Source organism: Mobula hypostoma, chromosome 5 (assembly GCF_963921235.1).
Source record: "Mobula hypostoma chromosome 5, sMobHyp1.1, whole genome shotgun sequence".
Classification (NCBI taxonomy): Eukaryota; Metazoa; Chordata; class Chondrichthyes; order Myliobatiformes; family Myliobatidae; genus Mobula; species Mobula hypostoma.
Window position 1 is genome coordinate 74,153,521 of NC_086101.1, and position 13,877 is coordinate 74,167,397.

General features: G+C 38.4%; 1 protein-coding gene across 1 annotated transcript in view; it reads right to left on the reverse strand.

Moving 5' to 3' along the window:
- clasp1a (cytoplasmic linker associated protein 1a) overlaps positions 1-13,877 on the reverse strand; it is a 300,065-nt gene that overhangs the window by 158,390 nt on the left and 127,798 nt on the right. The window contains exons 10-11 of the mRNA XM_063048559.1: positions 2,479-2,549; positions 1,760-1,852 (exon numbers count right to left, since the gene is read on the reverse strand). Coding sequence (XP_062904629.1) covers positions 1,760-1,852; positions 2,479-2,549 — 164 coding nt within the window. The remainder of the gene's footprint in view (positions 1-1,759; positions 1,853-2,478; positions 2,550-13,877) is intronic.

The following is a 13,877-nucleotide window of genomic DNA, read 5'->3' on the forward strand; positions in this document are numbered from 1 at the left end:
GGAGCGCTCCTTCATGAATATATTTAGCAACATTGCCACAAAGGGCTGTTGAAGCTATGAAATCCATAGGTTCACCACCATGAACAAATTTCTCCTCCTTAGTCTAAAACTTCTCCCACAGTAAACGAGAATGTGATCACTTATTTTAGACACCCCATCTAGGGAAAACATCCACTCTACGTTCAGTCTGTCTAATTCCATCAGAACTTTGCAAGTTCTAATTACATCCTGTTGGTTTTTCCAAACTCCAGTGAATACAACCTAATCACTCTCTCCCTACACTCCAATCATATGATTCTGGGAATCAGTCCGGTGAACCTTCACTGCATCCCTCTGGACAAAGTATCCCAGATGCCTTCTTCACCACATCATCTACTTGTTTTGCTGCCTTCAGGAATCCTTGGACATGTACACCAAAGTTCCTCAAATTTTCCAATATTCCCTCGGGCCTTGCCACATATTGTGCAAGTCCTATCGACATTAGTCTTGCCAAAATGCATCATCTCACACTTACAAGGATTAAATTCAATCTACCATTAACCAACTGATCAATGTCATCCAAAAATTGTCAGTGGTGCTGCTACCAAACCTCTCTTGGTGATGGACACTGATGTACCCAAACCAGAATACTTTCCGTATCCTTAAAGCCTTGTGCTCCTTTTAAACATCATGGAGCATGAAAGGAGCATTCATTCATCAGCCAAAGGGGTGGTAGCTGGTAACCAGGGATTCCCTTATTCAAGTTTTAACCCATTGCCATGAAACTTCATGGGTTTGGGAACCAATATTGAGAGTTCCTCCCTCCTGCTGTTTATCATTGCAATGTCACTACTAGCAAGTCTGTCCTGTCAGGGAGATATCCATACTTGAGTATTGTAATGGAGGATTCTGGCAAATTGGGCATATTGACTAAGAGACATAGTTCTGTTAAAATTTTCCACTAATACAACACTACTATTCTTAAAACTATGAACAGATTTTCTACACACCTGCTCACGTTCCCACTAACTGCAGTATTTGAACTTGGGGGGGGGGGGGGAGTTCCTATAATATAGCAACAATACAGTGACCCTCCACCCATTCTTATTTTTTTTGTATATAAAAGTTCTACCCATTTGGTTTCACCAAAGATCCCTCAATAATATCATCTCTAAGTATTGCTGTCATGTCCTCCCTTAAAAATAAAGCAATATCCTCTCCCTGTTCACTTGCATCTCTGCAATTACTGTAGCATCTGTATTCTGGAATATCGGGCAGCCAGTACTGCCCTTCTCAGTGCTATATTTCTCTTATGGTTCAACAGCCCAGTCCTCAGAGCCAATCCATGTTAAGTTTGTCCACTTTGCCCATTAAGCCTCATGCACTGAAACGAATGCACTTTAACTAGGTGTTGATTTTACTGAGACCCTGGCTATCTTGATTACTAAACTTACTCTTGATGGGTACTGCTTTATCCCATTACTTGTAACTGTTCAGAGTCCCACCACCCCATGCAGAAATAGCAGGAAAGGAAAATATTCTTCGCCCCTCTAAAAGTTTAGGACCTGTCTTGTACACCATTATCTATTCTTATAGAGCATCACTCACTGAAAGTGGTATTTATTTTTTGCGACAATAATGTTATTCAATGTCAAATGCCCCACTTTAAATATAAGACACATATTTCAATAAACAAGTAGATTTTTTAAAATGTATTCATTATTTGCAACAAATTCAAACACTTAAAAAGTGTATCAAATGTAGAAGCACAAAAACTTACAGCAGCTACTCTCTGCTCCCAGTCATGTTTATCATCTGATAAAACTTCCCTAATTTTGTTGATGGATTCTTCAAGGTCTCTATTAGAAAAGATCTAAATAGAAGGTAACATTCAAATTAGTGAGTTGCATCAGATGCTAAATTTTTCAAATTTTTTTAGTTTATTACTTTCATTCACTAAAGGCAAGGAACAAAATTGAACCATATAACAGGAACAAAAATAAGCTATAACATACTAATACAGTTAAATAACCTGATTAATGTAGCAAGTCTTCTCAATAAGTTTCAAAGCAGAACTACCGAAAACTGGAGCAGCAAGCTACTCCAAACCTCATAGAAACAGAAAATTAGTAAATACTTCATGTCCAAGTTCAAAGAAAGGATTCTAGGGCTGAATGCATTGGCATCTAAGGCCAGGACTATCAATAGTAGAATAGTTAAAGCCAAGGAAGGAAAGAGTAGTCATTTGGACTATTATTGGACAAAAAGATTTGAGAGATGGGAAGAGTGAGATCACAGAATGTTATGAAGCCAAGGATAGATATAATAAACTAAAGATGTTACTTAAGAGAAATACCATTTACCTATTGCATTTCTGATTCTTAAAATGAGGTAAAAGAAACAAAATTAAAAGATTTTTGCCGCTGTGACTGAGTCACTTGGAATTAGCAGAGTCTCAAAAGTACGATTTAAGGAAAAGTTAAGCGGATTCAAACTCGCCTGAACTGTCGGTACTTCCTCAAATGCTCGGATAAAATCATCCTCATCCACAGCACCTGCAACTTCCTTGGCTGTTGAAAAATAAGGAACAAACTGGTAAATAAAAGCTGAACAATAGACTGACCTTTGAATTTTAGCAAATGTCTCTTTCTAGGAAGCCACAAAATAAATAATTTGAAAATAGCAACTTAGAATTCCAACAATTGATAATTAGTTTGCTCTCTTGAATGTTCTGCTCACGACAGCCAGAAATTAATGTTGAGAAACGGGCTACATTCATTTTCAACCATCTAACTGAACTCTTGGTTCCCAACAGTTCAAATCATTCTGATCATGGTACTATTTAGATTAGATTAGATTATGAGAACACTCAGTCCTCTTTTATTGTTATTTAGAAATGCATACATGCATTAAGAAATGATACAATGTTTCTCCGGCGTGATATCACAGAAAACAAGACAGACCAAAGACTAACACTAACACTGACAAAACCACACAATTATAACATATAGTTACAGCAGTGCAAAGCAATACCATAATTTGATGAAGAACAGTCCATAGGCACAGTAAAAAAAAAGTCTCAAAGTCCCGAGTCGATTGGCTCCCGAGTCCCCGATAGCAGGCGGCAAAAGGGAGAAACTCCCTACCATAAACCTCCAGGCACCTCAAATTGCCGACACCTTGGAAGCAGCCGACCACAGCCAACCCAGTCCATCTGTCCAAAAACTCCGAGCTTCCGACCAGCCTCTCCGATACAGCCTCCCGAGCGCCTTCGACCTCTCCCCAGCCGCTGAAACACGCAAAGCCGAGGATTTTGAGGCCTTCAGCTCCAGAAATTCCGGTTACCACACAGTAGCAGCGGTAGCAAAGCAGATATTTCAGAAGTTTCCAGATGTTTCGCTGTGCTCTCACGTCTGTCTCCATCAAATCAGGATCATGGTACTATGGACATTATCCTTGGACTGAATATACCAGTAACTTCTTATAGTGAAAATGCTACAGCCTAATTGACAACCAACTTTGCAGATTGGGGAAAGGCTAATCCAATTTCACATGTAACACCTATAGGAGATAAATTTATTAAGTTGTTCTGATCTAGATTCAAATGCAAGGATAGGAACTACAAAGCCAAATCTTGCCCACTGCATCATCTCATAACAATACTAAAATCGAAATCTAATCAATACTTTCCAACAAACAGAAGTTACACCAAACATATTAGGTGACAACACTTTGCACACTACGAAATGTTATAACATGATCAAAACTTTTCCAACCTGTGTGTGGTTAAAGCAGAAGTAACTTATGCTTCTGGCCACTTCTTTAATATGATTTGTCAGCAATGACACTAGAGTAATTAGATTTTTACCTCCATCATCATTTTACAATTAAAGACTTTATAAACAAATTAATTCCATTTTGTATATTCAAACTTACAAGGTCAACTGCAGAACGAAAATGAGTTGAACATAAATATATTGCAAATAATTAATCTGCTCTATTGTCATATTTACAGCCTTCAAAAATCAAATGTTTTGTATATCTAAAATAATGGACCATCCATAATTTTAAAAAATTCAAAGTCTGTTGATTTGAATAGACACCCCAATACTGTATCTTTTACCAAGATTCCCAGAAATATTCTGTTCTACAAATCTGCTCCTAAAACAAATTCCCCCCTCCCCCACTACCAGTCACTTTGGTAATTATATCAATGGAAAATACTTGTATTTTGCCCGTTGCATCGTTAACACACGAGCTCCAAATGAGCTATGTTAATATTTTTTGTTGAATCAACAGAATTAAAGGTTAATTCTTTACTTACCCTGTTACAGTTTATGGCATATTATAATCATTATCTGCAGCATATTCACTTTGTTACTATAGTAATTACACTTCAAATGTAATGTCATAGGGTATTTTGCAATTAAGATAGATCCAGCTGGACCCCACCTGACCTTCTCCCAACCCCGAATCACATAATTCCAACATCCTCTGGCCTCACCACCACGATCAGTTCATAAAGTAATACAGATCACAAGTGACAACAAAGCCTCAGGCACCACAATCTGTCCCCAGGTCACGCTGCTGACCTCAGATCATGCTGTAAAAATGGTTTTTACAGTTTCCCGATTATCAATGAGTCAGCTCACCTCACAAGTACCAAAGTGCAATAAACACTATGACAAATACTGGAAAGGGTCAAGTTGATTTAATCTATTCTCACATCAAACCAGCACGAGACAGAATAAAACTGGAAGATGTGATTGATTCAATTCAAAACAAATTTTTTCTACTCAGACTTCTACCCAAGTTGCCTCTCACACCAAATCACAAATTTTCTCTGTAACTTAATAAGGCTTAATATGCTCAATAAATAGTCAATTATCATCTCTACCTATTTAAATTCTGCAACATTAATACACATTAAATAGGATTCGGCCATTCAGCCAATCAAGATCGTTCCACCATTCAAGTACGCATGGCTGATCTTCTATCTCAATACTATACTCCTGCTCATTCCCCATCCCACTTGATGTTTGATGTAACTAGTTTCTTCTCTTCCCAGTCGATGAAGTCTTAACCCTGTATCCTGGGACTGTAACGCCTTGTTTTGGATCACCTCCAAACATAGAGAAAACCTTTCCACATTGAGTCAGTCTGGCCCTGTCAGAGTTATATGCTTCTCAATCCTTTGAGCTCTCGGCAATACAAGCTTAGATGATCCAAAGGCACAGACAAGTTTCATCATCCCGGGAATCAGTTTGGGAAACTTTTATTGTGTTCCCTTTACAGGCACCGTGAAGAGAAATCACAGCTGAACACAACTTCTGCCCCTCTCAATCGAGACATTTTTATACAGGAGACCTTAGAAACTAGAGTAGGACACATGTTTAAATTCTAGTCCTGTAGTACCATCTTAATGCCTATGGTCAGGCCACACTCAGATCCCCTCCAGTTCGCCTACCAGCCCCGACTAAGAGTTGAGGATGCCATCGTCTTCCTACTGAACCGTATCTACGCCCACATGGACAAGCCAGCAAGCACTGTGAGGGTCATGTTTTTTGACTTCTCCAGTGCGTTCAACACCATCCGCCCTGCTCTGCTGGGGGAGAAGCTGACAGCGGTGCAGGTGGATGCTTCCCTGGTATCATGGATTCCTGATTAACTGACTGGCAGACCACAGTACGTGTGCTTGCAACACTGTGTGTCCAACAGAGTGATCAGCAGCACTGGGGCTCCACAGGGGATCGTCTTGTCTCCCTTTCTCTTCACCATTTACACCTCAGACTTCAACTACTGCACAGAGTCTTGTCATCTTCAGAAGTTTTCCGATGACTCTGCCATAGTTGGATGCATCAGCAAGGGAGATGAGGCTGAGTACAGGGCTACGGTAGGAAACTTTGTCACATGGTGTGAGCAGAATTATCTGCAGCTTAATGTGAAAAAGACTAAGGAGCTGGTGGTAGACCTGAGGAGACTAAGGTACCGGTGACCCCTGTTTCCATCCAGGGGGTCAGTGTGGACATGGTGGAGGATTACAAATACCTGGGGATACGAATTGACAATAAACTGGACTGGGCAAAGAACACTGAGGCTGTCTACAAGAAGGGTCAGAGCCGTCTCTATTTCCTGAGGAGACTGAGGTCCTTTAACATCTGCCGGACGATGCTGAGGATATTCTACGAGTCTGTGTTGGCCAGTGGTATCAGGTTTGCTGTTGTGTGCTGGGGCAGCAGGCTGAGGGTGGCAGACACCAACAGAATCAACAAACTCATTCGTAAGGCCAGTGATGTTGTGGGGATGGAACTGGACTCTCTCACGGTGGTGTCTGAAAAGAGGATGCTGTCTAAGTTGCATGCCATCCTGGTCAATGTCTCCCATCCACTACATAATGTACTGGGTGGGCACAGGAGTACATTCAGCCAGAGACTCATTCCACCAAGATGCAGCACTGAGCGTCATAGGAAGTCATTCCTGCCTGCGGCCATCAAACTTTACAACTCCTCCCTTGGAGGGTCAGACACCCTGAGCTAAAAGGCTGGACCTGGACTTATTTCATAATTTACTGGCATAATTTACATATTACTATTTAACTATTTATGGTCCTATTACTATTTATTATTTATGGAGCAACTGTAACGAAAACCAATTTCCCCCGGGATTAATAAAGTATGACTATGACTATTATGGTTTTAGCTTTAATCAGTTAGACCTACAGAAGTTCTGTATGTGTATTAGTGACTAAATGCAAACATTAGCTAAAAATCCTATTTCTTTAACAGTTACAATCTCTGGTCTCAGGTAAGAACTTAATTGTCTACTGTGGTCCAGAGGAACAGAATACAAAACGTATCTGATTTAATCTCTAATCACTGCTCAGTTAATCAGCTTTAGGTGACGTCAGTACCTCAGAATCAGGAATTTAACATGAGGTCTTGCCCAATTGCTTTAAAAACCGCTATTAAAATGCATGCAACTTTTGACTATGGTAAAATGGCCTAATTCTGCTCCTATATGTTATAAAATATGGGTTGAGCTACAGTAACCCTTCAAAGTGCTAGTACTCATCATTTGCATTGAGACACAAATCACAATTTGTAGCCTGTCAGTACAACATTAATTGTACCCCAACTTATTCACTTCAGAAAATAAGGGTAAGCCTGTAAATGTGGGAAATCAGAATTTAAAAAAAGGTGTTCCAAACACAGCACACGATTCTTAAATATTTTCAAGAACAATTATTTTTCCAAAGGAAATTGGGCTTTTCAACCTATTGAAATAACTATGGCTCTCTTTTACAGTTTATTATTCAGCTGCTAGAGTAGTCCCAATATGTACATCAAGAATAATGAGTTCAGAAAAATTAAAACACTTGATTTTTTAAAACCAGCGCAACCCGGTGATTTCATAGACAGCAAAAGTTTTATCCATACAAGAAATTATTTGCATATTCCAATAATTCAATATTTGAAGGAAGTGTGATTAATACAGACAAGCATGGCCAACATAAAGATCCGAATAAACTCCAAAACCTTCCTGCAATCTGTATTTGCCATCTTTGCCATAACATATCTGGAATGTTCTGTTTGAGTCCCACTCCGTCGGCTCCCCAGGAGTTTATACAGCTGCATCAATGCCATTAATGCTCTTGCCTAACTTTGTAAATTTTCTTTCATGTTGTTGCCAACTTCCACCCATCCATCTCCTTCAAACACTCACACTCTTCTCATCAAAGTCTCAGCAATTCCTTTTCTGGAAATAGACAAGAAAATACAATCCATTGCTTGAGCACCTTTTCCCCTGCACTGTTGGTTCAAGGGCATTACCCATTCTCACCATTATTATTTTTCTAAATTGATATGAAAGGTATTGCGTATTCTAACTGTTTTTCTTCATAAGGATTTCATTATCGTATGTATTTCTGGAACATCTGCCTCATCCTCCATATTCTTTCCCCCACTACCTCTTCACAGTACCACAATAGGCTTAACCTCCACAATAACAGCCTACTTGCAGAATGGAGCATCATTTGTCATGCGTACCAATCCCACTTTCCATCCATCTCAGCATTCTGAAAGGAGCAGTACTTACACAGGACTCTGGCTCACTATCTACTACATTCCTTTCCTACCCAACACATGAAGTATGGAATGCAACAAGTGCCATCAATCACTTCCATCCTGATTCCCAAATTCAAAGTAACTTTATTATTAAACTCCATATATGTCACCATATTGTAACCTGAGGTTCAATTTCTTACAGGCATTCACAGTAGAACAAAAAAAATCAATGAAAACTACAAAGACTAAATGCGTAAAAGACAAACTGCGTACATACAGAACAAGAGAAGTAGAGTCCTTGAAAGTGAGTCCATAGGGTATGGAATCAGTTCAGCGTTGATGTAAGCAAAGTTATTCACACTGTTTTAGGGGCCTCGTTATTGAAGGGTAATACTTACCAGCACATAAGCAGGATTGTAAATGGACTTTGAACTAAACAGAGAAGAGGTAGGCTCCAAGAATTTTTTATTTAATAAATCAAAAGGAAATAAGCGAGTGATAACATAGGACAGTGAGGGGAAAACTGACAAGTGTGATATGCTGAAGAAAATGTGAACTAAAGTACTCAGAACAGAGAAAATCCAGAATTACCAAAACATGTTAAAAAAAGAATCTTTAATGCTCTTTATTTAAAGGTATTTGCAAGTAGATAGCACTGAACTGAATGTGGTTCCAGCACAACAGGACTGGGTACTCAATATTCCAGGTTAAATGATATTCTAAAAGAATGAGCCAAAAAGAGAGCAGCATTGTTAATCAAGGAAGCTATCAGAACAATGTTGAAAGTGGATAGTAATGTAGAATTAGTTTGGATTAAAATTATGAACAGGGGAAAGGAGACATAAGTGGGCATTAGACCATAAATGGGGAAGTAGCAACGTTGGAAGAAACTGCAACTGTCACTGAATACCTAAAGTTGCAAAGGTATTGTAGAAGAATTTGAGAGTGGCTCAAGAATTTTTTTTGTTTCCTAAAAAAGTACATTTAAGAAATCTACCTGGAAATGAGCCAATTTAGATTTTGTCATGAGTAAATAGAAAGAACTATTCTGACACCTTGCGGCTAAGAATCCCCTAGAGCAGGGTTTCCAACATTTTTTCTGTCATGGACCCCTACCATTAAATGAGGGGATCGTGGACTCCAGGTTGGGAACCCCTACCCTAGAAGGTAGTGAGACCATGATACAAGTCAGGGTGTAGTGAGGGTGAACATCAGATGACCAAAATCATTGTCTTCAATTTAACTAAAATGGTATAAAGGTGGAGTTGTCTAAAGTGGATTGAGAAAGTTAGTTAAGGGACACATCTGTATCACAACTTGACAACTGTTCAAACAGTGTACAGGTAACACTCAGCTGGAATATATTCTTTGAGAAGGCAGGATTCCACGAGAAAGGGACACAATTGTGGTTTACAAAGGAGATCGAGGAGGATATTAAATCAAAAAATTGGGCATGAAAAGTGGAAAAAGCTGGTGGCAGGTGAGAAGATCGCAATGATTTTAGGATCTAGCAGCAAAAGACTAAAAAGTTCATGAGAAAATTGTTTTAAGAGAAAACCTGCACGTAGTAACAAAACTACGAGAAAGCAGATAAGGTAGGTGTGGGACTTTTGGAAAATATGCTTGACAAATTAATAACAAAACAAAGATTTGGCAAATATGTTAAATGGATTTTTTTTCTTCAATCTTCATTATGGAGGATATTGCAGATATCCCCAAGATAGTTGAATTAAAGTAGCTCTAATTTTTTTTTAAATCCTCCCTCTCACAGTGAATAGAGTATCAAAAAAAATTGGATAAAGGTAAACAAATTGCCATGAACTGATGCCCTGCATTCAAAGGTTTTAAGTGGCTGAAAACATTGGTTGACATTTTTTTTCCAAAACTTGCTTAATTTAGCAGATTGTTCCCCTTTCTTGTGGAATCCTATTTTCCAAGGCAGTTTCTAGGTTGTTACTAGGTTTCATTCTAAGAATTGTTTGTAACCCAAATTGCTCACAAGTCATAAATAAGCAGTGTATATGAGAAAAGATCACAGACTCAGCTGCTATAGAAGAGACATCAGGCACAGAAAGAGTGGCTGTCAGCCAAACTCTGACTCTCAGTGAATGAGGGAGTGAGCCTGCTCTGTACTCTCAGCTCAACCCAACTTTTGATTACTGTGGTTCAGGGTATATATGCTACCCTGATGCCCTAATAGAATTTAATTAAACCTAGTCAGAAGGGTTTTACAAAAGATAAAATTACATTTGACAAATTTGCTCAAATCTTTGAAGATGTGACAGGGAATATTGATGGCAAGGAACCTACAAATGTAATATATTTAGATTTTCAAGGAGATTTGTGCATAAGTAAAGGACAACGGTATTGGAGGATATAATAGTATAGATTGAAAACTGGTTTTCCCCATAGCAAACAAACTGTTGGAATAAGTGGGTCCTTTTCAGGCTGGAAAAGATATTTGAATGTTCATTAAGTGCACAAATAATCTGAATACATGGTTTCAGAGTTTGTTGATGATACCAAAACAGGTACTGCCAATGTTGTGATGAGGACACAATAGTTCTGAAGATACAGACAAAGTGACTGATTGGGCAGAAACCCCTAATGGAGTTTAATCTGGGGAAGAGTTTTGTTTTGCTTATTGAAGCATGACCCAAGTGTGAAGTTCAGAAGGATGCAAATATTCCAATGAATGATTCACAGAATGTTAGGATGTGGGTAGAAGAATGGAAGCAAATGGAATTTTGGATTTTATTGCAAAGGGGTTGGGTGTTAACTGTAGGGAGGTTTTCTGACAATTGAACAAAGTGTTGGAGGGCCACATCTCAAGTACTTTTCTAGCTCTGGAGGTGCTATTTTATGCGTACAGGTCAACCTTCACTAATCCAACTACCTGTAACCCCGTTCCTTCGATAATCCGGCACTGATTATGCTTAATGTGATCCTTCTTTAATTCGGCATTTTCACTAATCCGGCACTCCTCAGGTCCCAGTGGTGCTGGATTAGTGAAGGTCGACCTGTAGTTCGTTTTGTACAAACATCATTTCCTGGTCATAGCTGTTTTTTTTAAATGGTTTTCTGCACAATTTGGATTTCAACTTACAGCACACGTGGTAGAAAGACATCCATCTCCATTTGCCCTTGAAATAGCTGCAACTGTGAGTCTTAAGTTTTCGTGATATTGGTGAACATTTAGAAGATGCACTTTCAAGGAAGTAGTATCTTTATTGTTCAACACTATTAAGCAATCGTCCACGCCACTAGTTCACCCTAGCCCACGGCGTAGTTAAAAAACGTTGCATGTGTGTATTACCTTCACACTGATCGTGAGATTAATCAAGAATATTAGTATATTTAGACGTGTGACGATTATGTGTTAAATCTAATATTTGGTTTACAAATATTTCTGCAGTTTCACAAAGTTTTCTCACCAAAATCCCTGAAGAAAGCTTCTGGCTCAGGTGATTTTTGAAAAGATGTTTAATACTCTGCCTAGCTTTGTACACAAAGGCAGTACAAATATTGTGCACTGTTCTGCTCCCTTTATCCAAAAAAAACTACACAGAGCTTTGGAAGCAACCCACAGGAGACCCGCCAGGTTAATTCTAGGTTGAAAGTAATGTCCTTTCAGGAGCTGTTTAACTTGGATTCCTTGGAGTTTAGAAAAATGAAGAGTGAACTTATTCAAGCAAAAGATCCTGAGGAGGCTTGATAGGATAGATTGAGATGTTTTTCCATCACTAATGACTCTCACTATCCAGGACATGCCCTTTTCTCATTGCTACCATTGGGGAGAAGGTACAGGAGGTTGCAGATGCACACTCAATGTTTTGGGAACAACTTCTTCCCATTCGTCATCCAATTTCACCACGAATCCGTGAACATTCTCACTATTTTGTTCTCCTTTTCCATTATTTATTATTATTTTATATACACAGTGGTCACTTTATTAGGCACTTCCTATACCCAACAAAATGACCACTGAGTGTATGTTCTTGGTCTTCTGCTGCTGTAGCCCACCCATTTCCAAGCTTCGACGTGGTGTGTGTTCAAAGATGCACCTCTGTTGTAATGAGCAAGTATTTAAGTTACTGTCGCTTTCCTGTTCCTCTCTCACTAATAAAAGAATTTGTGTCCACAGAACTACGAAGGGTCCTGGCTCGAAAGGTCAACTGTACTTTTTTCTATAGATGCTGCCTGGCCTACCGAGTTCCTCCAGCATTTTGTGGATTTCCAACGTCTGCAGATTTTCTCGTTTGCTCACTGGATTTTCTTTGTTCTTTGTACCATTCTCTATAAACTCTAGACACTGTCGTATGTGAAAATCCCAGGAAATTAGCAATTTCTGAGATAGTCAAACCACCCTGTTTGGCAGGGTCACCATCACTTAAATCACATCTCTTCCCCATTCTGATATTTGGCCTGAGCAACAACTGAATTTCTTGACTATGTCTGCATACTTTTATGCATTAAGTTGCTGCTGATTAGATATTTGCATTAAGAGCAGGTGGGCACGTGTACCTAATAAAGCAGCCACTGAGTAAATTTCTTATTATAACTCACAGTAATTTATGTATTGCATGTACTGCTGCTACATAACAAATTTTATGGCATACGTCAATTATAATAAACCTGATTCTGATTTCACTTATGGGAGATTCAAGAACAAGAGGAACAAGTTACAAAATGAGGAGGCCAGTCATTTCTAACTCTGCTGCATAGAAATTTTCTCTAGTTAATCATAGGAATTCTCTTCCCTTAAACGGTGGTACAAGTCTGATGATTTAACACAGAGGTAGGTAAATATTAGCAAGACTGGGGAACAGAGAATTATGGGAACTAGCACAGAAGAGGAGATAAGACAAGCATAGATGAGCAGTGATCATATTGAATAGTGGGGTGAGTGGGGCAGACCAGAGGGGCCTAGCAGATCATTTCTACTCCAATTTTCTTGAGTTCTTTCTCTATGGACATTTTTGTATTTAGATAACAGGAAGTGTGGTCTAGAGTGAATAAATGATTGGGTGAATCACTTAAAATTGCAGTGTCACTCAATGAACAAATTGTAATCGTCTCAAGCTTCAGTAATTCTACAACTATATTTTCCAGAATTTAGACCAAAAACAACAGAATTGATTTTAAGATACCATTGTAAATATCAATCTCTCAAAGATCCCACGGGCAATTTAAATATATTTTAATCAGAAATTTTTAAACACAATGCTCGAGAGTTTGGAAATTGGCTTTATTCCCTAAAGTAACTGTTTCCCAATCCTAAGGAATCAGAACATTCTCCTGGGATTATTTAAAGCAGTAGGAGTCCGTATATTTGGGCTGTAATTGTTAATGGAAAACAGGCGACATGTTTGCTTGATTTTCCAGAGTTTTTGAGAAGATAATGCGGATAAATACATGCAAGTTTCTAGTCACATATTAATCTGGAAGTGAAAAAAAAAATTGTTCAACTCTAGCAATTAATGTATTAAGCCAAATAGGGTTTTATACAATCAGAGCTTGGGTTTCTATATTCTTGAATTTTCAGATACAAACCAAAAATAAGATTTGTAATTAGTTATTAAGGGAAGAGGTTTTGTAAAGATGCCTATTAATAACAAAAAACAGCATGTTTGAATCTTTTAACAATGAAAAATTTCGATGTCCAACATTTGATAGATTAGCATCAATTTAAGAATAAATAGCATTACCATTTACAATATTTCTGAAATAGAATCTTAAAGGCCACTTTCTGCGTGCAATTATTAAAATTAACAATTATTCACCATAACAGGGATGTCTACATTATTCAAAGGAAGAGGAGAAGTGCAGACTTTT